This window comes from Mastigoproctus giganteus, chromosome 11 (assembly GCF_048544385.1).
Source record: "Mastigoproctus giganteus isolate SK-2022 chromosome 11, ASM4854438v1, whole genome shotgun sequence".
In the NCBI taxonomy this organism is placed as follows: domain Eukaryota; kingdom Metazoa; phylum Arthropoda; class Arachnida; order Uropygi; family Thelyphonidae; genus Mastigoproctus; species Mastigoproctus giganteus.
The window spans coordinates 81,706,705-81,732,304 of NC_143585.1; the positions used below are offsets into that span (position 1 = coordinate 81,706,705).

Genomic DNA, 25,600 nt, shown 5'->3' on the forward strand with positions numbered 1-25,600 from the left:
ACATGGGAAACAGCAACCCCAGAGCAACGTATCAACTCTGTGGTACTACACTGACAGTGGTAGAGAATGAAAGGGACTTGGGGGTGGTTGTGCAGGCAGATATGAAGTTCTCTGAGCAGTGCAGACGGGCTGCAAGAGTAGCTTATGGAGTATTGTCAATGATATACAGGAATTTTTCCAGCAGGGATAAGGAGGTGATTATTCCATTGTATAAGGCAATGGTCAGGCCACACCTAGAGTACTGTATACAGGTCTGGAGGCCTCATTTCAAGAAGGATGTAGAGCTGCTGGAACGAGTACAGAGAAGGGCAACAAGATTAGCGAATGGAACAAAGGGGTGCTCTTACGAAGAAAGGCTTAAGTTTTGCAAATTACAGTGTCTGGAGTCTAGGCACCAGCGAGGTGATCTGATAGAGGTGTATAAAGCCTTGAATAGTTTGAGCATGCTCAATGCTGATGGGATTCTTCCTCTAGCTCAGAATAATCACCTGAGAGGGCATAAATTCAAATTGAGGAAAGACAGATGTAGGATAGACGTGCGGAAATTTGCCTTTAGCCAGCAGGTGGTTGGTTGGTGGAACAGACTTCCATCCCTTGTAGTGGAGGTTGATAGCCTAAATAAGTTTAAGGCTCAGCTAGACAGGTATTTTGAACGAACAGAGGGGTGAAGTGGAAGTGGGGTTTTTTTTTTTTTTTTTTTTGGCTGATGCTGTATAAGCTTGCTTTCTTGCATCAAATGCCTCTACTAATGCTAATGCTAAAAATGTATCCCCATTTCACAAAGGGGGGGGGGGGGGATCGAAGGGGGACACGAGTAATTACAGACCAGTTAGTTTAACTTCTGTTCCAGGTAAAATAATGGAGTCACTGGTTAAAGATGCATTGCAGGATCATCTAGACAAGACTGCAGTAATAATTCAGACACGGCATGGGTTTGTTAAGGGAAAGTCTTGTCTGAAAAATTTGATAGGATATTATGATGTGGTTACAAAGGAACTGGATGCAAAAAATAATTTTGATATCATATATTTGGATTTCAAGAAAGCTTTTGACAATGTTGTGCATGGAAGACTATTGTACAAATTGGAGCAGAATGGTATTAAGGGTAAGTTGCTACAATGGATAAAAGGATGGTTGAGTGGGAGAAGACAGAGGGTGGTAATTAATGGGTGCTGCCCTTCATGGACTAATGTTATTAGTGGAGTTCCACAGGGTTCGGTGTTGGGTCCTCTGTTGTTTTGTATATCAATGATATTGATGAAGGTTTATCAGGCTTAGTGTCAAAGTTTAGACACTAAGATGTGCGGAATAGAATAGATGTGCGGAAATTTGCCTTTAGCCAGCGGTTGGTTAATTGCTGGAACAAACTTCCATCTGTCGTTGTGGAAGTTAATAGGTTAAATAAATTTAAGGAGGAACTGGACAGGCATTTGGAGGGAGAGGGAGTTTTTTGGCTGATACTGCATAAGCTCATACACTTGCTTTCTTGCATCACATGCCACTACTACTACTACTATAACTCTTTATAGTAGTCTTCTGCTATTTGAATTATACCTTCTCTGCTATTTATAAGTACACCATCACTATTCTTCAGTTTCAGTATCATTTTTCTTTCTGTATTACTGCTCATGGCTGCTGATTTAAATCCTTTGTTTTCCCTTAATGCATGTTCTACTTTCCATGTGTTAAATTTTCTTATGTCCTCTCAGAGTCTCTTTCTGATGGTTTTGCATAACTATTTTCTCAGTATACTCAATTTTCTCCTTGTCAGTGTTTTTCTTGCTCTTTATTTGTCGTCTGCGGTTCATTATGACAAGTGTTTCTTGACTAATTTTTCTTCTTTGGATTTCTTTTTACTTATAGGTTTCTTGGGCTTTATCACTTTCAGAAAGTTGTAATATTCCTCATCGATATCTTGGTCCTGGGAAGTCTGCAGAAGCTCAAACTTGTTCTTAAGTTCCAGTACATACTGCTTTTTCTCCTCTTTTGTTATCTCAAAGACCTTTGTATTTTTACTCGAGTCAGTTTTTTCCTTTCTTTTCTTACATCAATATCAAGTGTACATCTTACCATTCTGTGATCACTTCCAACATTTACCTTGTTCAGGACACTAAAAGTCATTCACGATATATCTTGTTAGTGAGGATGAAGTCGATTTCATTTGTTAATCCGTTTGGGCTCTTCCATGTCCACTTTCTGTTCACCCTTTTCTTGAAAAAAAAAGTGTTCATTACTGACATTCCTTGGGATACTGCAAATTCCACAAGTCTTTCATTTCTTTCACCAATTCTAAAATTTCCTACAGTTCCCCTTTCTGCACTGTTTTGTCTCTTTCCAACCTTAGCATTTAAATCCCCCATAATGATAGTGTAATGAGTTTTTTGTTTATCTAGGTTCATCATGGTATGGTCACCACACCTCAACCACTGCTTGCTTTGGTTCACACCTTAGTGGTAACCTCCAGCATACTAGGTATAGTATTTCACAACATGCCTACAGGGGTTATATCCAAGGTTGTCAACAGTCCTGCCATTGTGAAGGTGTGAGCAGAAGATTTGGTTGTCAAAAAATGACCGGACTTCACCAAAGTTCAGCCCAGTCACCCGAATATCAGTTCCATTAGCGTCTTAGACTCCCGGGTAGCGAGCCTTAAGGGCCAATGACTATTGTTGAGTATTGCCTGTTAATTTCTAAATTGTGAAATATAGTACATCATGGAATAAAATTTAAACTAAATATTATGGAAACATTGGTTTGTAACTGTAGAGAGTTTTGTTTCTCTCTCTCTCTCTCTCTCTCTCTCTCTCTCTCTCTTATAAATATAAAGATATTGCTCCAAAAGAGAGAGAGAGAGATCCAAGGTGATCAAATTTATTTTATTGACATCCACTTCTGTTCATTAAAGACTGGTTAAAGCCAAGTGAAGAGGACACTGTTGATGTTAGTGATATTAGAAGATGGCTTTCTCACTAACGAAGTAGTAAAGTATAGTCTATATGCAATAATGAAAATAAGGCTACTGTCGAAAAATCCTTGTAAGAAGACTTGACAATAACAACACAGTTTGATGAAAAAGCTGGCTTTAATGTTAAAAATAGAGCATTTAACAATATTTAGACAGCTTTGGCTATCAGAAAATATGTATTTGTTGGTTTCTAACATCCTGACTTTGAAGTGAATGCAACATAGAAAGCAGTATGCTAAGACTTGCAAGGACTCTGAATCTGACTTCATCCAGAATGCAGAAACGGTGACGAGACACTTTTTTTTTTTTTATTATTATTATTATTATTATGATCTTTTAATCAGATGTCAGCCCATGGAATTGAGGCACCAAACTTTTCCAACAAAGAGAAAGCCAAGGATTTCACAGTTAGATGAAAATAAATTATAGTACTGCTGTATTTTGTGATTTCTTTGAAAATGGATCAACAGTCGATATATTTTTTGATATATTCGAAAAATATATCGAAACATTAATGAAATTGAACAAAGTACAGATAACCCTCATGTAGTGCAAAACAGTGTTATACAGAACTAAGAACCAGTAAAAAGGGTGGTTACATTCCAAAAGCTAACAAAAATACACCATTTTTTATAACTATCGGAAACTTAATTTTTATTAAAATTAGTAATAACTGAACAAATGTCTTACAAACTGGGATACATATGTCAGATAATATACATTCATTTAATTTTCTTCCTTCTCATTGCTGCTAAGCACAATCAAATGAGGACTTTTTTTTATCTTTTGCAGAATATCTTCTGAACTTTCTTTTGCAGCATCTGGATTTTGTGTATCTTTAACTCTCTTTAAAAAATCAGTAACCTGAGTTTGTTTGGTTTTGCTTGATGGATCTTTGTAAATTTCATGGTATGGAGCATTTTTGATTTTGAAGCTCCCTTTTGAACTTTTTTTCTTTCAGTTGAAGGATCTGCATTCAAAAAATAAGATTCTAATTACTCAGCTAAGTTTATGTCTCCCCGTATGCTTTTTAGTGTAAAATTTGTAACTTCAGAATTTTCATCTGTGCTATCATCCTCTGAATTGATTTGGTTTACCTCCAATGCCATTTCCACCAAAACCTTCTCCTCCTACCGACTTAGCCAATTCTGCTATCACACCGATTCCGTATTCTGCCAGTTTGATCATATTTCCTGAATAAACTAACTCTGGCCATACATTTTACCAACATGTATTTAATGTTGACAGTTTTACTTCTTTGAGCAATAAAGCTATGATTCCGATACAGTCCATAATTTAAAAATGTTTCTGTGCCTCCGTGATGGAGGCACAGAAATTCAATAGATTCGGAATCAATTTTTTCCAAAATCCATTGTAACAATTTTCTAATGTAATGAGTTTTAAAGGTAGATATAATGCCTTGATCTAATGGCTGAATTAAAGAAGTTGTATTAGGTGGTAGGCACATTACTTCAACGTTTGGGTGACTTAAATTTTTCGGATGGCCTGGTGCATTATCCAATAATAATAAAACTTTCAAATCTAGATTTTTCCACTTTAAATAGTTTTCCACATCTGCCACAGAACAATTTAGAAATCATTCTTTAAATAAATCGGCAGTTACCCAAGCTTTTTTATTTGCTTTTCAGTATACTGATAACGCGTTTTCATTTACACCTTTCATTGCACAAGGATTAGAGGATCTATAAACTAGCATAGTTTTATCATGTAATCACCTGATGCCTTAAAACTTGGTGCAGTTTTCTCTTTTTTTGAAATAAATGTTCTGTTGGGCATTTCTTTCTGCCAAAGACCTGTCTCATCGGCATTGAAAACTTGATGTGTATCTGTGCTCCTCAATAATTTTTTGAAATTCCTCTGTATACTTCTTGGTAGCTTCATTATCAGCCGATGCACTTTCCCCTTTAATTCTTATATTATGTAACGAGAAGCAATTTTTAAATTGCTCAAATCAACCTTTACTGGCAATGAACTCTGGGTTAACAAAAGATTATTCATTTTCATTTAAATGATTATAAATTTTTAGTGCCATTTGTTTAATTACATTGCCATCTAATGGGGTCTGTTTTTTACTACTATCATCAATCCAAATACTGAATGCTTTTTCCATTTTCTCAATTATTGCTTGGGGACGAGCTGTCATATTTTCAGAAATGAAAAATCCTGCAGCAACAGCAGTTCTAATTTTCTGTTCATTTTTCTCTATAGTCCGAATTGTTGCTTCATTTAAATTTAAACTTTTTGCAACGTATGATACCTTTTCCCCTTTTTTGAGACAGTCCAAAGTTTGTATCTTTGATTCTAGAGAAATAGAGGTTCATTTGAGCAGTGCTTTTTTACTTTCTTTAGACATAATTTAGGGCTGGAATTTAATTCACAACAAAGAAATTATATCAATACTGTTTTTAAACTTTAGTAATACATACCTTGAAAAATTTATAAACGATCAAATAAAAACCAAAATAACCTTACAAAAACCTTAAAAGTCATGAACTGCACACCCTTTGAAGTCACAATTTTTTATGGTCTCAAACAAGCACAAGTTAAATAGCACAGAACCTAACATGGGGATTTCCTAACAAAATAAAATATGAGGATTTCCCAATAATTTTTTTTTAATAATAAAAACTAGCAAGTCAATAGCAGGGATTCACAAAAAAGAATGAAAATGAAGATGTTGAAAAATGACATCCAACATAATAGCAGGGTTTTCCCACAGAATATCATGCAAGGTTTGTCGCAGTTCTCTAACCATGTTAAAGTGAAACCATGTTATATAAATAGTGGCAAAGTTATATAAACCATGTTTGATATAAATAGTGGCAAAGTTTGCCACTATTTATATCAAATATTTCTGCAGTTTATCAATTGTGTTAGAGCAAAACCGTGTTGTAGAAGTACCGTGTTATACGGAGGCTGCCTATATTTAAAGAAAAATGGAAATTATCCACTGTCACAGTGCACCATGATAATACAAGATCCCATACAGCTCACAAATCAAAAAGAAAAGTGCCAATATGAGGTGGAATATGAAAGAACCACTTCCTTATACTCTGTACCTTGCATCTTCTGACTATTTTTTATATAGACACATAAAGATACCTTCCTTGTTAAAAACATTTCCTGCTGATAAGGAAGTAAAGAAAGCTGCAACAAATTGCCTTAAAAGTCATAAGCTAGACTTTTATGCCACTGTATTTGTGGCATGGAAATAATATTGGCAAAAATATATTAAAAATGGAGACTATATTGAATAATATAGTTTCCATTTTTATTGAATAACTTTCTTTTTATTGTATTTGTATATATCCATCACCAAAAATATAGCTGCAATAAAACTTATAACAAAATGGGCATTAATTGTTTTGACCAATCCTCGTAAATTTTAGCATAAACTGAAATATTTAAGGTAGCTAAACAATGATTTTTATTGGCTGGTAATGTTGATTTTTCTTAAGTTTTAAGTAAAAGTTAAATTTTTTTAAAGTAAAATAATTGTTCCCAAAAAATAAGCAGAGCAATCCTCTTTTTCTTGCTTTTTCAGTCTGTTTTCATCATATATTTGGCCAGGATCTATGGGATTACCAGAATTTCTTACAGAATCATCAGACACAAGGATTTGTACAACTCAAGAAGCCAAATATTATTTTGGTAATTGGGGAACTAACTTTGATGGAGAATATCACTGCAATAACTGTAGTAGGTAAGATATACACATCATAATATACAAATATTAAGATGTGATCATGGTACTAATATATTTTTATCAAAAGTATTGTAACCCTAACAAATAAGTATAATTTTATACAAATATTGTAGCAAGCAGTTAGACCCATGCAGAGGTATTCTTTTGCCAGTGTGCAAAAAAAAATTTTGGTTACTTCTATTAATTTTTAAAAAATTTCCTTTACTGTTTTCATAAAATTTTTATTGTTTGTTTGTGTCACCTGTTCTGTTCAGTTGCAGCCAACTTTTGGAGACTTTATGAGCAAGCTGCTTCCATGTTGTCCAGTCTTCAACAGCTTCTTTCAAGTCCTTCATGCTCGTGCCAGTGTGTTTTCTTGATGGTGTCAAGCCATTGTGTTCTTTACCGACCTTTTCTCCTTGTTCCACTGACCTTTCCTAGCATTATTGATTTCTTCTTGAGCTCATTCATAAAGTTTTCCGGTGAAAAATACTGGAGTAGGTCACCATGTCTTTCTCAATCGGTGGCTTTGTTATATATGGCTGTATAACATGCCATTATATGGCTAATTAAAACTCAGTCTTTTAAAATCTATATCTTTTCCGATCAGGTGAAGAGTTACAATGTATCTAATTTTGTCCCAAAATTAGATACAACTAATCAATGTAACAAATCCCTCCACCTAATTAAAGGCCCCTGCATCCATAGCTTGTAGAATTTAAAAAGCAGCTCTTCAAACTTTCAAATACCAGTGCTATGCTAAAGCATAGGCAGCTGGAATAAATAAACACTTTAAAACCATATTTATAAACTATTTAGCAAGAACACATAAAAGCAACCATCACAGCTACACATTAGCACTACCATAAAATTTTTATTAGTTACTCTAAAAACTAATAAAATTTTAAATTATATAAATGACTAAATATTGAATTATATAAATGACTGTTTTTGGTAAGCCATGTCACCTGTTTTTTTTTTTCTTGTACAATTAATTTTTGAATTAAATTATTGACTGCTTTTCCAGTTTTTAAAAAGAAGTTATTGATTATATCCATTTTTTTAAAAAATCTATGGAAATTTTATTTATTTATTTATTTTTGTGTCTATTTAAATGTTTCCAAACTTTAAAACCTCCCTGACTTGCTAAGGGAATACCACAATCAAATATTTCATGAAAAACAGCACACAAAATTATATTCACTCTGAATATATGTTAACTAAAGTCTTAAGACTTTTTCTTCAATATTTTTTAATTTGTAATGGTATGAACTAAAAAATTCTGTTGGAATCACCTTTAGTGAAATTAACTTTTTGTTTTTAATGAGGACCAATTTTAACTAAATAAAGTCTGTTGTTATTATTGATTTATTCTGATCTAGTACTTGGATCATCCAAAATCAGTGAAGAGTTACAATGGTCAAAGTACCTCACTTTCTTCTACACATTTCTCTTTTACTGCTTTCCAATGTCATGTTTCTTCTGTTTCTAATTCATCCTAACAAGACGTTCATTCAAATAATTTAATTCAAAAATTATTTGTTAACTGACATCAGTGAACTTTGAGTTAATTATAATAATTGTTGGAGCAATTATTATAATAATTGCTTTAGCAATTTTTCTCATTTTCTTTCCTCATATTTTTCATTTCTTTAAAATAATAATGTTTCTTTATTGACTAAATCATATACATACATGATTCCATAAACAGATAACCAGAGGAATCTAACAATGCATTGTCTAAACAAGTGATTAAATACAGAAATACAAAGTACAGTTGCATTACAAAATTAAGCAAAAAAATAAATTTAAAAAATAAATAAATTAATACCAAGTAAACACAAGTCAAAAATATCAGAAAACAGGATCAATAGGATGTAGAACAAACAAGATTACAAATTGAGCAACACAACATGATGTCAGCATACTAGGCCTGGCACTTACACACCTGTCCATTGTATACAGAAAGATAGGCCAAGATGTTATCTCAATATGACTTGTCAATAGATCACAGGTTAGTGTCGATGTTGAGCGAGTTGAGAATGTCTGGAATCTCATTTGGGAAGTGTCTGTTGAAACTCTGTAACCTGTGGAGCTTCAAACACAAGGAGAGGGTACTGCGGCGGTGTCTTCCTTGTAAATGCCAACCAACTGTGTTCCAGATATTCATGTAATCATGTTTAGATGAGCACAGATGAAGGAATGCCTTTATTTTTAGCACATGGGCTCTGTGTACTGTGGGTGTGTATTGAAAGGTTGGAGCAGAGTGCAGATTTGGATGTTGTGTAGATCTGGTGAGACCATAAGGCCCACTTCAGCACCCAGAATTTGAGACCCCATAGTTTCTAGGCTGGTAGGAGGTGCAGCAAACCATACTTTCACAGCATAGAAGCACAATCTACTGAAATTGTTGCGAGGTATTTCTTGATTATTTGTTTATTGTGAGTTTTGCACATATCTATTTTCATTCCCCAGAATGTTCTCAACGCTTTGGAATACTGAACTTGAATTTGTTGTTTATAAGTGAGGTTTGCATCCAGGATTACCCCCGTGAATTTGACAGTCTGTGGAGTCAGAACATTGCCTGCTAATTTCGGAAGTAAGGATGATGCAATATCAGCAGGCATCATCCGGCTTGGAGTAAAGATGAGATAGCTTGACCTCTCTGGGTTGACTGACAGGCCAAAAAATTTAGCATACTCGCAGAATGTATTAAGGTAGCTGTTTACAATTTCTGAGGATGTTTATCTTGCTTGTGAATCACCAATCTGGCGCTTGCATGGCAGTAACACAAAATAACATCAGCAAATGATAAAAATTCTGGACCTGATCCATGAGTGGAACAAATATTGCAGCAAATAGCAGGGCTGAGAGAGAAAAATCTTGTGGGTACCTACATCCATGCTTCTACAGACTGTACTATTATTATCGGTGAAGTGAAGCATTCTCCTAGAGAGAAGATTTTTAAGGAGCTCGAGTATATTGTCGAATAACCCATAGAAGCTTTTTTTTTATTTTTATTAATAACAAGATACACAACAGGTAACCATTAACAGTGTATCTGAGATCAGAACAATAAACATAATAACAATAATATGAAATCCAACAGGAAGATAAACATTGATATAGATTCAAACATTAAAATCATATGTACAAAAGAGGATTGTATTAAGTTAAGTTACCGGTAAAACAAGTAATAATTAATCAGTTAGAGAATAGAAAAATAATAAAACACATAAACTACAATAATTAGATCAGAGCTAGTCATTTTGCAGTTTAAGAGAAGAGGCAAACTTGTGGATGGAGTTCATCAGTGACTGGGAGTTGTCAAAGAAGTCAATGAGAGAGTCATTTGCTGATTCTGTTCAGTGGACTGAACTTCATAAAGTCCGTGGTGGCAGATTCGAAGTGAAACGGTGTAAGGTTCCTGATTTGTCTGCAAGGAGCATTGAAGTTGATTTTAGTGAGGATATCAGATGCTTCATAAGTTCCAGTGATTACTTTGGCTAGAAGGGTGATGTCAGCAGTAACTCTTCTTGTGCACAGAGGCCTCAGATGAAAGTAATCACACAGTGAATCATAATACACTGAGTGATAGAATAGAGGATTGCGGTACGTAAGGTAACGGACAAAATGTTTTTGGACTGCTTCAATTTTGTTAGTTAAAGTCTTTGTGTGAGGATTCCAGATGGGTTAACTGAATTCAAGGATTGGCAGAACAATAGTTTTATAAAGGATAACTGCATATCTGTATTTTTTGAACTTGTATGTGTTCTGTTTGATGAATCCCAGTGTTTTGAATGCTTTGCTGGTGATTTTAAGGACATGAGCATCGAATTTAGCACTGCTGGAGAAGAGAATCCCCAAGTCGTTAACTTGGTCACACCTTTCGATGATCACAGAGTTAATACTGTACTCGGTATTTATTAGTTGTGGAGATCTGCTGGATGAGAAAGAGATTACTTTGCACTTCGAGGGGTTAGCAGACAAGCCATTCAGAGATAGCCACAGAGAGAATTTATTGAGAGCACATTGAAGCTGTTGAGAATCGGTAATCTACTTCACTACTGAGTAGATCTTAAGATCATCTGCATAGAGAGCAACTTGAACATTGGAGGTGTAGATGGAAGAAGGAAGATCATTTACGAAAACAATGAAGAGAAGAGGACCTAAGGGGGAGTCTTGTGGTACTCCACTTAGTGGTATAAAACAGTCTGAGTTCACTTGATTGATGATAACGCTCAAGGAACGATGCGTAATATAGCTGCGTAGCCATGAGAGCAAAGGGTCGCGGATACCATATAGCATAAGTTTTTCCAGAAGTTGTTCGTGCGGGACTTTATCAAATGCCTTAGATATGTCTGTGTAGACTGCATCAACTTGTAGGTAGTTATCAAGAGCTTCAGAGGTGTATTGCCAGAAAGGAAGTAAATTTGTGACTACTGACTTGCCACTGCAGAAACCATGTTAATTCTGATCAATGAAAGGCCTGAAGAATTCAAAGAGATTTTTGTGTACTGCTGTGTCGAAGAGTTTAGCCAGGCTGTTTTGCAAGGTTATGGGTCTGTAATCAGTTACATCATTTTTATCACCTTTTTTGAAAATAGGAACTATATTGACCTGCTTAAAGTGCTTAGGATACTTCCCCAGCCTGAGAGACAAGTTGAAGATCCGCAGTATGAGGGGGTTTTGAGGTAGTGACAGTCATTTTCCAAAATAAGCCTGGAATGTCATCTGGGCCTCTAGTATAGTCATTTCTTATGCTTTTTAATGCCGAATTTAAATCTTCATCAGTGATAAAGAGGTTAATGAGGGTATCATCTTTAACAGGTGTGAAGTCAAGAAATGAGGCAGGTCTCAATGTATCATTTGTTTGAATTCTGGAAAAATGTTTGGCAAACTCTTGAGCAATACTGAATTCATCCAATAAGAGAATTCCATCTGCGTTATGGAGTTGTAACTTTCTACTGGTTATATTCTTATGCTTCATGTAATTCCAGAATGGTTTGATATCTCTGTGAGTAAGCAGACTATCCTGAACTGACTCTGTATACATATTGTAAGAGTTTAATATGAGCGTTTTCACTTCTTTGCGGAGTTGGCTGAATATTTCATAGTATTGATTGTCACCTGATTGCTTATACTTGTTTCTGTAGAATTCTTTGGATTTAATTTTATGTATTAGTTTGCTATTATACCAGTGCGGGTAGATAGAGCGTGCAGTCAGATGGGATTGAGGAACAATGTCAGATATAACTGAATGGACACAGTTGATCAGGTTGCTGGTGAGCACATCGATGTCATCCATAGCGTCAGTGAGCTGCTTGTCTATGTTGCTGAGAGCTAGGTTGAGCAGAGGCCGGTCAGCCATTCTGAAATTGAATCGTGGAGAATGGGAGCTGCATTTGAAGTTATGAGAAGTCACTGTGATGTCAAAAGTTATTGGCGAATGATCCGAGTGAAATATAGGGTTGTCATTGTAAACATCTGTATGAGTAGAGGAAAATATTAGGTCAAGTAGGCATTTTCTCTGGTTGGAAAATTGTAAATTTGTTCAAGACCATAGCTGTGAAGCATATTAAAGAGAGCCCTAGTCTGCAGTGATGGAGAAAAAGATCCTAAATTGGCCAGTTGACAGTTAAAGTCACCCAAAACCATTGCTATGTCGGCAGATTGAATTAGTGGGAAGATAGATTCCAGCGAGCTTTCTAAATACTGGAGGTCGATATTAGTTAAGGGAGGTGGAAAATAAAGCAATACGATTAAAACTTTTAACTTGCCAAGATGAAGAAGGCAGTATACTGATTCAATATTTGTGAAATTTGATGCAATTTCACAGAGTATATGGTTAGAATGTATAATATCTACTCCGCCTCCACGAGATCCTCTGTCCTTTCTATGGATTGTAAATTGCCCATCTATAATCTCCTGATCATCGATATCTATGGAGAGCCAGGTTTCAGTGAGCAGGTAAATGTCGTAAATATGTGAGCCTTGGATTGCTCTAAAGTGGTTTAGGTTGCTAATTATACTCCTGCAATTCTGAAGGTAAACACTGAACAGTTTGGATCTGGGGATTCTATGACGAGAGGAGTATGTGTAGATAGCAGGGTCTCTGATTGCCATGCCTGTGGAGAAGAGATTTTGGACTCCCTTGATGGTCTGTCTGTGAAGCTTTTTACTAGAGCTCCTGACAAGAGGGATCTTAGATTCAGCACTTTTTCTGTTTGTGATGGAAGGCATGTTATTATAAAAGATGAGTAGGCAGGACACCGTGTATTCAGAGAACGGACATCTACACCGAAACCATATTCTTCTTTAATTAAGTTGATAAGATCTTCAGATTTAGTGGCGGGTCCAAGCCTAGAAACAAAAATTCGGTCTTTTGTGGGAATAATTGTGATATTGTACTTATGGTTGAGTAACTGAGATTTTTCTGCAGTAGTTACATTCTGTGTTTGATGAGTTTTGGCTGGAAGCTTGGAGGAAGTATCTTGAGATATAGAGGCTTTAACATTTTCTGAAGGTTTGTTCTGTTTTGATCTTTGGTGTGATATTTGAGACTGGCAATCAGAAACAGGTTTACTCACTGTGGCAGCAGTTATTTTTGCATATGTTGCCTTAACTGATGTTGAAGAGGATTCCACTTGGTGACTCTGAGCTTGTAAAATAGAGGTACAGACAGAACTGTTCCGCAGAGGAGAGCAGGTGGTAGGAGTGGTTCGATTTACATCAGAAGAATCATCTGATAGTCTGTTTGGCAATGAATTGCTCTGTTGAATGACTTGAATCATGAATGTTAGTAGGCTTTGGCAAATTAATATTTGCAGCAGTAGGAGTATTGAGGCCGGTGGAAAATGAAGATCTGGTCTCAATACTAAGGGCATCGTCAGGTAATGAAGAATTCCTATTCACTTTGAGCCCATTAGTTTCAAGAGTAGGTTCAGAATTCTTCCTAGCTTCCCTTAAGTGGCAAGACATAATTGACTTGAGATTTTTAATTTGGGTGTTAATGTCAGAAATTTCAGCCTGTTGATTAGTTAATATTGTTTTTATACCATGAATCTCCGTGGATAGCTCACAGTTTCCTTCATTGAGTGTATTAGAATCCAGGGGAATATCAGATTTTGCAGTATGAGGTACGCTGATTAGCTGAGTTTGAATGAGGATTTTCTGCATAGTATTAAAGAGTAGTTCCTGGAATTCAGTTGATTGCAGAATACAAAAGGTTGGATTCAGAGTTTCAGTAGGGAGGGAGTTAGCGCTGAGATCTTCTGACAGCACAGATATATGTGTTTGAGTTGATGCATCTGAAAGTTGATGCGACCCCGAAGACAACAAAGAAGGATTAGAGGCTTCAGCCACGTACGATTCAGAGTCAGTATTTCTAGTTATTGGCATATTTGTCTCAAATGAACTAAAGTAGGGCATTTCAACTTTATTAGCGGAAGAGGAGGAAAGTGTCTCAGGTTCCGTGCTGTTTTGCGTTGCAACAGTTATAGGGCTTTTCTGAGAATTTCTGAGTCGACATCTATCACAACAGAATGATTTCCGACGACTTTTATTTAATTTTTTTTCAGGTCAGATTGGGTACAGTCGTTGCATATTAATTGCTTACACTCAATACATTGGACAATGGGGTCAGAGCTGGTCCCACAGGACAGAAGGTAGTATTTGTCATATTGAATTCAGTTACTGTAGTGTTACTAGACAATTTAATATCACCACCAGTTGTGGTTTTGCAAGCAATTGGCACTGTGACCAGCCGGGCGCCTTACTTGTCTTGCAGTGAAATCCACAGGTAGCAGGGGTCTAAGTAGGGAGGGAAGAGCAGAGCGGCTATGCGAAACTCTAATGCCTGGTCGAGGTCAAGTGTCTGTTGGACACATGTATAAGTTGAACTACAAGATAATGGCTGAAAGCGCTTGTATAGAGTAGCAGAATGAACATGCAGAAATTCATTTAATACTTATATGTTGTCTGTTCAAATAATAAAGTACTTGCACCTGGCAATCCAAGGGTCTATCCTTATGTGGTGGCACTAATAGGAACTTAATACTTTAATTAAAAAAAACACACAAAAAAAAGAAAAGTTTACGGAGCACATCATACAAACAGCCGGACACAATCGTCCTCCTAGCGGATTTTGAGTAAAGCAAGTGGAGGTGTGATTTGGACTGAGTCGAAAGCAAATTTTGTATCCAGAAAAATAGTGTGGAGATCTTCATTGTCATTCCATGTGTGAAGTATTTTCTGTAATAAGGACTGTAAACAGGTTATAGTAAATCTATTTGGCATGGCACAATGGGTATGTTTAGGCCTATGTGCAAAGATTGCAAGTGCAACATCATTATAGATGCACTTCTTGAGGCATTTCAGGAAGGGAGATGCAATTGATATTGGCTGAAGTCTGCAGGTGATTTCACATGAAGTTTTTTTGGAACTGCCACAACTCTGTAAATCAACCAGCTTGAAGGCATCTGTGCCTGTTTGAGTATTTTGTTGTAGAGGTGAGTGAGCTCTCTCTCTCTCTCTCTCTCTCTCTGCTGATGAAATTTTGAGACTAAAAAGAGGTATTGTGTCAATTCCTATCTAATTATTAGTTTTGAAAGCTAGATGAGGTTAAAATCTATGAAAGGATCTCTTATTAATAAAATTATATAAAATGTAATAAGTAAATAGTAATAATAAGAAAATGATTAATAAAATGGCTTTTATAATTTAAAAATCAGAAAATACTGTTGTAATTAAGCATGAATGGCTGTCTCAAATTAAAAACAGGAACAATCTAATTTCGGTAATTATATTAAAATAAAAGTTGGATAAGATCAAGTACTCTATTAATATTAATGAGGGAATATCTCTTGACTTACATGTAAAATTAATTTCACTTATTTTTAAATGTACAAAAAAATACATTTATCCTCCCTTCCCAACCTCAGCCATCCAGTCACATTGATCTTAGAATTCATTTATTCTTGCCAAATATTCTGATGCTTGACCTTGCTGTACCTTTTATCAAATTTGCAAATGTGCTGATAACAATTGTTTTCACTTCACCAATAAATCAATCCATAATAAATTCAATTATAACAAGAATCTACCAATAAAAAACATTAGCTATGTCCACACATTCAAAAAATTACACAGCTGTTTATTTTAGTTCTCAACATTTTCAGTTGTATAAACACTCTGTAATGTGACAATGCTGTGCTTGTAAGCTAGTCTTTGCTACAACTTACAATTCTGATAAACTGAGTGAAGTCTGTTATTATTATTGATTTGTTTTGGCTAAGTACCTGGATCGTCAGAAATCAAAGATTTCCAGTGATCCAGATACTTCACTTTCTTCTATACATTCCAACTGTAAGTGAAAAGCAATAGTTTCCAAGCGATTTTCCTAATGCTGTTTACTAGTGTCTTTCTAGTGCAAGTACTAGATTTTATATAATATAATATATGCTCAAAAACTTGATCAGGCTGCATTACTCTTAGATATTTTTCTTTTTCATTCTCTACAGCTATGAGTGCTGGTGGGTTGGTTTTAATGGAAGTTTATTAGCACAAGGGCAACTAAGGCTAAATTGTGCCTGACACAGTAATGTTATGAGTGTGGTATATCACCTAAATGGTATGTTATTCTGGGATTACTACTGTCCATATGTATTATCTTGTACTTATCCATGTTAAACCTCAATTTCCACTTCACAATTCATCTGCCTAATTTTTCTGGGTCTTCTTGCAGTAGTACATCTTGATTCTTGTCTTTAACTACCCTGCCAACTTTTGCATCATTGCCAAACTTAGACGACAAGCTTGAATATGCCTTTATCAGTATCATTAATAAATTTTGAAAATGTTAAGGGCCCAGTCCTGAACCCTGAGGAACCATTAATAACATGGAAGAAGAAGAACAGTCCAAGAAGAGCAGTCATCTGTTTGTAACCACCTCCTGTCTTCTACCACTCAGCTGTCCCTTTACCCATAGCAGTAACTTGCCCCTTATGCCACACTGCTCTAATTTGTACAACAATCATTCATGTGGAACAATATCAAAATCTTTTCTGAAATTTAAGTATATTAGATTTTAGACCTGTAATTCTTACTTCACCCTTTAATACCCCATTTTTGATTTGGCAAGACATTTGCATATGAACTATCCATTGTGACCTCCCGATTCCAAGGATGCTTTTATAATTATGGCTAAAAGTTTGCTTTTCCCTTTTACTTCCTCTTTTTATATAATTAGATAGAATCTATCCACCCAAGGTTTATTGTTTACTTCTAATTTTAACAATTTCTCTTCCAATTTCCTCTCGGTTATTTTAAAATCATTGAGCTACCTTTTAGAATTTGATGTACTTCTGGCATGCCCATCCCTAAAATATATCCCACTTATGAATGTAGATCAAAACATTAATTCAGTTTGTCAGCAATAAGAACAGGATGATCAATAGTTATACCATTTGTATCTAGTGGTCTGCTGTGGTTCATCACTTTCCTTCAGACAACATAAGTAAAGAAGCCTTTGCTACTTTTTTTCTTGCATTCTTTGCCAGAGACTTTTCATAATCTGCATTAGCTTGCCTAATCCACATAGTGATGTAATTGCCTTTTCTGCCAGATTGAAGAGCATTCAGGTTCCTTATAATTTTTTTATTTTCTAGTGGGTTAATGCATGTGTAATTTCCAAAAAAAATATATATGTATATATATGAGGTATGGCAATAAAGTTCCCAGACTGGTGCTGTTGCAGTTATGTTTGATGAGTTTGAAAATAAACAGAAGTGGTATATTGTAGTTCAAATTTCCTCCAACAGATGGTGGTATAGAAATTGTTCAGTAGGCTGACAAGTAACAACCAGTTTCATTAGCAGTATAAATATTCCATGTCATGATTTTGCAATGGAGCAATGAATGAATATCAAATTTTTCTTTAAACTGGGAAAATTTTCAACAGAAACATATGAAATATTAAAAAATGTTTGTGATGATGATGAAACATTAAGTTTTATTCGTATGTTTGAATGGTACAAGCAGTTAAGATGTTCACAATTACCCAAGAAGCGGGTGTACATCAACCTCTTGAAATAAGGACAGAATTGCAGAAGTTCAGGAAATTGTTGCATGGATCATCATATGAACCTTAGAATTGAGGGCTTATGAGTTGTAGGTGATCAAGGAGCTGATCCGATTTGAAGTGAGCTGCATGAAGATTTAAGGAAAGGATGGTCTGTGCAAAGTTTGTGCTGCACAGCCTCACATGGATGAATAGAAGCAATGAAGAGTGTTATCGTGCAAAGATCTCATCCAGACCTGTAAAGACAATCCTAATTTCCTCAACTATATTGTCACTGGAAATGAGTTTTTGGTGTTTCAGTACTACCCAGAGATGAAATGTCAGAGCAGGTAGACTTCAAGTCATCACCAAGGACCAAAAAGTTTCATTTACAGAAGTCCAGGATCAAGACGATGCTGACCATGTTTTTTGACAAACAGGATCTCTGTGATTCACAAAGAATTTGTACCTAAAGGGGAGAGAGTCAATGCTGTGTTCTACGTATAAGTGCTTCAAAGACCGTTGAAGTATATTTTCTGGGTTAGGTGGAAATTTCAAGAGAGAGAGGCAGCTGGTTCTTGTTGCACAACAGTGTCCCTGCCCATTCCACATTCGTTATGAAGACATTTGAAAGATGACATTATACAGATAAACCATCCAGTCTGCTTTCACAGTCTAGCACCAACAGATTTTTTTTTCTTTTTCCCAAGGCGAAAACTGTCCTCAAAAGAACTAGGTTTCAGGATGTTAAGGATATACAGAAAATGTAATTTCTGAACTGAACACATCTCTTGACACCTTTGCTTGACTTTTCAGAAACTTTTATAATGATATAATAAGTGTATTCCATCAGGTTGTGATTACTTTGAATAAAAATAAAAGCATTTTTGAGCTCTCCTTCACTTTGTGTTCTTTTTATTGCACCAGTCCAGGAACTTTATTGCCACACCTCATATATACATGCACTTCTCTACCATTAATATCTGAACATTTGCATATCTACAAATAATCTTTATTTACAGGAAATCTAATAACATATGCTGAAACATCTTTATGGAGCCTCTGGTCTGCATGGAACTCTTCACCAGTTTTTTTGTAAATGTCCTCCAAAATTTTCCACCATTCAGCCTTCAAAGCAGCAACCAAGCCAGCTGTGTGTTTAAGGCAGGCTCTCCTCACATGCACCTCACAATCCAGTTCATCCCAGAGGTTCCCTGTAAGTCTGAGATTAGGGCTCTGGTTTGGCCAGTCCTACTTTTCACTGCTAATGTCCACAAACTAGTCTGCCACAACATGAGCGTGGAGCTTTGTCCTACTGATACAGGTATAGTCTTTCTCCACTCTGCTACCACAATGCAGGTAACTCATTATTGTCTAGGATGCTTAGATAGATCTTAGCATTCGTGGTTTTGTCCAAAACAACCAATTGTCCCAGACCAGAACATGAAAAAAAAAGCCCTGGATCATCATGGTGTCTCCTCCAAACTTCATTGTTGTGTCGATAGAATATGGCAGGTGCTTTCTCCAGGCATGACCCTCAGACTTATAGATCATGTTCCATGACTCGTCACTGCAAATCAGAGCTTTCCATTGGTCTGTGTCCAAAAAGAGTAGGCCTTACACCAAGCCAAACAGTGTCTGCCATTAGTTTGGGTGATTAGTGGCTTATGGATAGCTGTGCGATCATGGTAACCCATGGTGGCCCTCTGAATCTGAGGTCCTATGTGTGCTGTGACAATGTGAGCCTACTTTCCAAGTGGATAATTCTTTGCAGGACTCTCCTGTCACGTTATCAGCTTCAGATTTTTTCAGGATTGTTTTGTGATCGTTTGAGCACCATTTTATTTCCAGTCAGATCATATCACCAGTCATTGACCTAGGCATCTTTGGGGCTGTTGAAATGTCAACTACATACTGATTGCTTATGTGGCACCATATTACCATTCTGCACTAGAAATCTGTTAACTCTATCACTCACAGCATCTTGCATTCATGATCATATTACTGTCTCCTCACGGTTTTCTACAAGCATACTTATGTGGAGAGGGCATCCAGATATTAATAGTAGAGAAGTGTGTGTGTACACACGCATATCAATGTGTTTAAATAAAGTAGCTCCTTGTACTTTCAGAAGAAAGGTGTACTTTCTAAAACATTTTATATTTAGCTAAAGAAATCCTTGTAAAATTATATAGATGAAAATGTAAGAAAGAATAGATTTTTTATTTTAATGCAAGCAATGAAATAGACAGTGAACTTTGAAAGGAAATTGTTATCTATTAATTTTATATTACTATTACTTTTAATTGAATGCCACTGCCAAAAGTGGCACCACTATTACAACTGCTTAAGAATATATGTACACATGCACACAACCATTTCACAGAAATTTATAAACTTTTCATTTAGCCTACAGATTAACACTGATGTCTGTCAAGTTAGTGTACTCAACAGGCCCATTGGAAACATCAATGCCTAACTAAGAATATTTGAAGGATCATAAAGATGATGTTCCTTTCTTCTTACTACAATTTACTGATGAGAATACTTCCATGGTATGGAAGTATTCTCATCAGTAAATTGTTCAGCTTTCAAGTTCAGCTTTCTTTCAAGATTATATTTCATTTATTAAAAAGACTTTTTTCCCAGGATGGACATCAAAATGAGATTGCATGAACTAACTGCAGTTTCTCACTAGCTGCTTTTCATGGCAGGGACTTCAAATTCACATTATGTGAACCTCAGAGCTTCAATGCCTTACAATGGAGTGGGTACATGACCTGCAGAACTTGAATGTCTTATAATGGAGCAGGTATTAATTAGTGGCTGTAAGTCATTAATTATCTGTACAGTATTGTAAATAGGTGGCTGTGCAGGAAAGCTGGCTGGGACTTCTTAGTACAATAAATAAAAAATATATATTAGTTAGTTTATTTTCACAAAAATCTGCATAAAAGTATATTAGTGCTATTATAACGTGTCTGCTGGAGCAAGTTGGTAAAAAAAAATTTTTCATATCGTAAAACCATGAAGATTTATTTTCAGCATTGAAGAACTGTGTAAGTTGATCATTTTGAATGCCTTAGGCTTATTTATTTATAAAAATAAATCACGGTATCATCATAAATTTCTGTATTTATAATTCCAGTCGAGTTACATATCTCCAGTATAGAAATTTAGAATTAAGCAGTTTTCCATTGAATCAACACTAGTCATATTGTTCTTTGTTATATGTTCAAATGTGTAATGTAGTATAAGGAATTGTTTTGTTTTATCTGATTTAATAGTAATGTATATTTATTTATTTATTTATGGTTTTACTGTTGTTTTTTTTCTTAGATACTATTCTTTAGCAAAGGTTGGGCAAACTAACCTTTTGTTAATAGTAGCTACACTGCCTTGCTCACCATTGTTATGTGAGCCAGTCCCACAACTCATCCATGCCCCTATAGAAGGTAAAAGTTATTTTATTATTACTCTGTTTTGGAATTTATGGGGATGCATCCCTCATTTAATCTCTTGCAGTCTGCACAATTTCTCTCTCTATTTCACAGAAAGTCAATATATCATTTCATTTATAATTCATAAGTATATTTTTTAAATATTTATTTTCTGAATTTTAAATACTAAAAATAAGAATTAATTCTTTAGGTATAAGATGACCAGAATTTATTTTATTTCATGCCTTTGTGATATTTCTCAAATTCTTTGCACTTATAGTTTCACAAAAGTGTAATAAAATTCATAAAATGCTTAGTTTTCCAGTTCTTTATGCTGCCATTTACACTGTTTGTTGTTGAAATAAACCCACTTACATGGAGTGGATGGATCTGTTTGAAAATTTTGCGCCAATGTTATCAGGCATAAAGTTATCAGGCACCTTTTAAAGGCAGTGAGTGCAGTAATATTAGAATCATACACAGTCCTTGACTTTTAGATACAATCCAAGATGGTGACACTGGTAGGCAGGCTGGATTAGTCATGCAGCCTGCATATCAGTGTCAGCTGCAGGCTGCACAGCCTACCAGTTTCTGCAATTATTTAACAGTGTTAGTGCATTAGCCCTTATTATTTTATAAAAACGAGTGGAAAAAGGAAAAATGAAAGTGCTAATAATAGTGATTAGAAGTGTGGGTCTTAAAAACTTAATAAAATTTGAGATCAAGGGTTGAAATAATTAGGCATGCTGAAAGCAACAAAGATTTAAACTCATTTGGGTGATCAGATGTAAGTCAGTTAAGACATACAGTTACATGTATATTCAATTGTGAAAGAAATAGAAAAAATTAAACACTGTATTAAATATTGTAAATATGCAATTGATATGTCAAAAAGGCAAGGTACCATGATTGATGAAATTTAAAAGATTTTTAAAATTATAGATGGAGAACCAGCATATAAAAATGCTTTCAGTAATTCGAGGTAAGACTATAAGTTTGTATGATGATTGGAAGAATGGGCAGAATGCCGTTAATGCTTCAGAATTTTGTGCAAGCAAAGGCTGATTCAATAGGTTCAAAATTACAGCTGAGTTGAGCAATATTATTAATTAAAGAACGTGCTAGTATTAATAAAAAAGCCATGCTAAAATTTTTTTAAAAAAATTGCCAAAATTGTTTGTGGTTGGGGGAAATTATTATTGGTTTAATCTTCATTTTGTTACAGCAATTAGACAGTATTGCAGCAGGAATGATTTAGCATTCAAGGCATTGTGATTCATTTAGGACAATATTTCTGACTTCCACTCATTAGAAGATCCTTATCCAGAAATTAAACTTGTGTCTATGCTTCCAGATACCTCCTGTGATATTTATTCTGTGGGTCAGAGAGTCTCAGCTACCTTCATGTGGTACTACGAGGTGAACAATCATCCAGGCTATCAGGGCAGCTGACAAGGAAGGTGGACCTACTTTAAAGGAATTCTGGAAAGGTTATAATATCTGGAATAAAGTCAACAGCATGGACTTCATTCTACTGACTGTGTAGAAAACTAGTTTTAATAATTATCCTCATCTTTTGTACAAAAGTATATCTATGAGATCTTACACAGTCCCATAAATATACTTTGTACAAAAAGTATATTTATGCAACTGTGCAAATTCATAACTTCTATGAAGTCAGCTAATCTGAGTTTAGGACAACCAAACAGCAAGTGAATACTGCTCAAAGCATTTTTATACCTCGAAATATGTTTTCATATCACATTGCTTAGTGACTTTATCTACCATGTAAGTATACTTGAATTTGTGCAGTAAAAGCTTTATTATCTGCAACATGTGGGGGTTATCTTTATTATCTGCAACATTAGGGTATTGCAATTATCTAAATTATTTAGTTATTTTAGCATCCCATGAACCCAGGAAAAACCAATAGATAACAACAATAAAGCTAAATTTTTGGATAGGTACCATACCACTAAAAACTGTATTGTACCTAGTATGTATAGGGTATTCAAAACAAGTAAACTTTAACCTTATTTCATTTATAAAACTAATCATTGCACAGTGCTGTAATATCAGTTCAAACCAAACATTTACTCATTCTCTTGATCAGTGTTATGGGTACTTGTATATATAGAAGATGTAACTGAAAAATGCAAGTAACTATAGTAGGGGTGGCCAACTTAATTTGTGATGCAATCTACTTTTTTCCTTCAAAATGTGCCCCAATCTACCATCTCAAAAATTTCATTGCATAAGGTTAAAAAAGTTAATCAACACATATTGAAAAATGTTCATAAATTTTTAAATTCAATACATTTCAGAATTCTTATTTTAAATTCATATATATTTAAAATTTTAATTTATGCAAAGTTTGTGTCTTCATGTCATCTGCCAAGCTTTCAAAATTGGGGATATACTGTGATAAGGCCAACCGTAAAGAATCTTCTGTATGTAAGTCCGTAAGAGCACAGCAATTCTTTGTTTGTTTCAAATACGAAAAGGCCGATTCATATAGATATGTGGAACCAAAACAGGAATTTAAAAGTTCACTGCATTTTTTTTACATTTGGGTACTTTTCTCAGCAAACATATTTCCAAAACTCTTTTTCTGATGATCTGGCTTTTAGGAAGATATCATTTCGCAATGTAATAATTTCATTTTCAAGTAATATTTTCTCCATGTGAAAAATCACAGTAACTTTTCCTGCAATTTGTTTTGTATCTAAGTCGACATTAAATGGATAAGAAATATATTGAACGATGTCGTCAGTTGTTTTAAAATCACTGAATCTGGTTTCAAAATCGTCCACAACATTCTCAATTTCAGAAACATATTTCTCACTATTAAATTCAAAAATAGGGATATGCAAGATCATTTGCAAAAATATTTTTGCAAATGATCTTGCATATTTGCAAAATGGTCGAATTTTTTTTCTTTGAGATCCTTAGCCATTGCCAAAAATTGATATTTATATGCAGAAATATTACTAATCATGTCACCCACATTTTTATTTTTTCTTTGTAATTCCAAATTCAGATCACTTAATTTACTGGTAAAATCTGCCAAAAAAGCCAGATCGCACTACCACTCCATATCTTGTAGCTGCTGATAATCATCTTTGATCAACAAATTTTTTAATTTCATTCAGCAAATTTCGAAATCTCTGTAGAAACTTACTCCAACTCAGCCACCTCACATCTGTGTGTAATATCAGATCTGGTTCTTTTTCATCGAGTTGCATTTTTAAAAGTCTCCTTTGAAGAGATTGTCCTCTGATGGAATTCACGATTTTGAAAACGATGTCCATAATGCTTTTAGTATTTAATTTTTTGCTGGCTAAAACTTTGTTGGTGGATGAAACAGTGGTAACTCAAAAAATCTGGGAATTCATCATCCTTTTGGCACAATGCGATGAATCTGTTAAGATGCCCCGTCATTGCTTTAGCTCCATCTGTTGTTACTGATACGAGCATAAATAGTGGTAATTTAATTTTTTCAATAAAATGTTTGAATGAGTCGAAAACCAGACGAATAAAAACGAGCAACTGAGCTATATCACTGACATCTGTAGATTCATCCAATTGTAAAAAAAAAATCACACAATTAGCAGTATCAGCATGCAATTGTTCGCTCACGTTTTTACTAATTTTTTCGATGCGTCGCATCACAGTATTTTGAGATAACTGCAGATCTTGAAGGGCACTTTTAATTTCATTTTTGTTCTTAAATTTTCAAAAAGAGAATCTGTTATTTCTAAAAATGCATCTTTGATGAATTGACCATCAGAAAATGATTTGCATTTTTTTGCAAGAAAAATGACTCTCTTTAAATGAAACTACAGTTATTGCTTTAGATTGTAAATTAGATGTCATGAAGAAATTTTGTTGCGCGAATAATCTAGATTTAAGTTCTTCTAATTTATTTTTTCTAAGGTCACTGTTTGGCAGAAAATCCGATTGGTATTTACCATGGAGTACTTTGAAGTGCCTTTCTAAATTTTCTTTTTTTTGGGTATAGCCACGGAAGCATTGAAAACATGTTTCTTTTATCATTACAAAAAAGTATTATAGTTCCCACTCTTGATGAAAATTATACATTTTACTCTTTTTTGTGGTATTCATTTTAAATCAAAAGGTATTAAATTAACATATAAGTACTGTCCAGTCCAGTTATTAAATCAGCAAAAGCAATGCTTACCGATTAAAACACTTTAAGTTGCACAAACCGGAAAAATATTCTGTCTGAACATCTAACGTAGGATAATTGATGAAGAGGATTCCAGAATGAGGAAATTGTTTCCAAAATAACCGGACAAACACACCACCATTTATGGCTCTGTTTGGCTATATCATTATAAGAATCAGTTTTGAATGCCTTTGTGATATTTCTCTAAAGCTATTTCTGGAGGTCACAACCATAAAACAAT

At 34.9% G+C, this 25,600-nt stretch overlaps 1 protein-coding gene across 3 annotated transcripts in view; it reads left to right on the plus strand.

Annotated features, from left to right (window-relative positions):
* The window catches only part of LOC150078191 (voltage-dependent calcium channel subunit alpha-2/delta-2-like), a 663,667-nt gene that overhangs the window by 584,881 nt on the left and 53,186 nt on the right, over positions 1-25,600 (plus strand). For 2 of the 3 annotated variants that reach the window (XM_090384688.1, XM_090384689.1), the window contains 2 exons: positions 6,531-6,689; positions 21,070-21,185. In XM_090384688.1, the coding sequence (XP_090240814.1) occupies positions 6,531-6,689; positions 21,070-21,185 (275 nt within the window). Of the gene's footprint in view, positions 1-6,530; positions 6,690-21,069; positions 21,186-25,600 lie in introns of those variants that run through there. The other variant, XM_090384690.1, reaches the window with a different exon arrangement.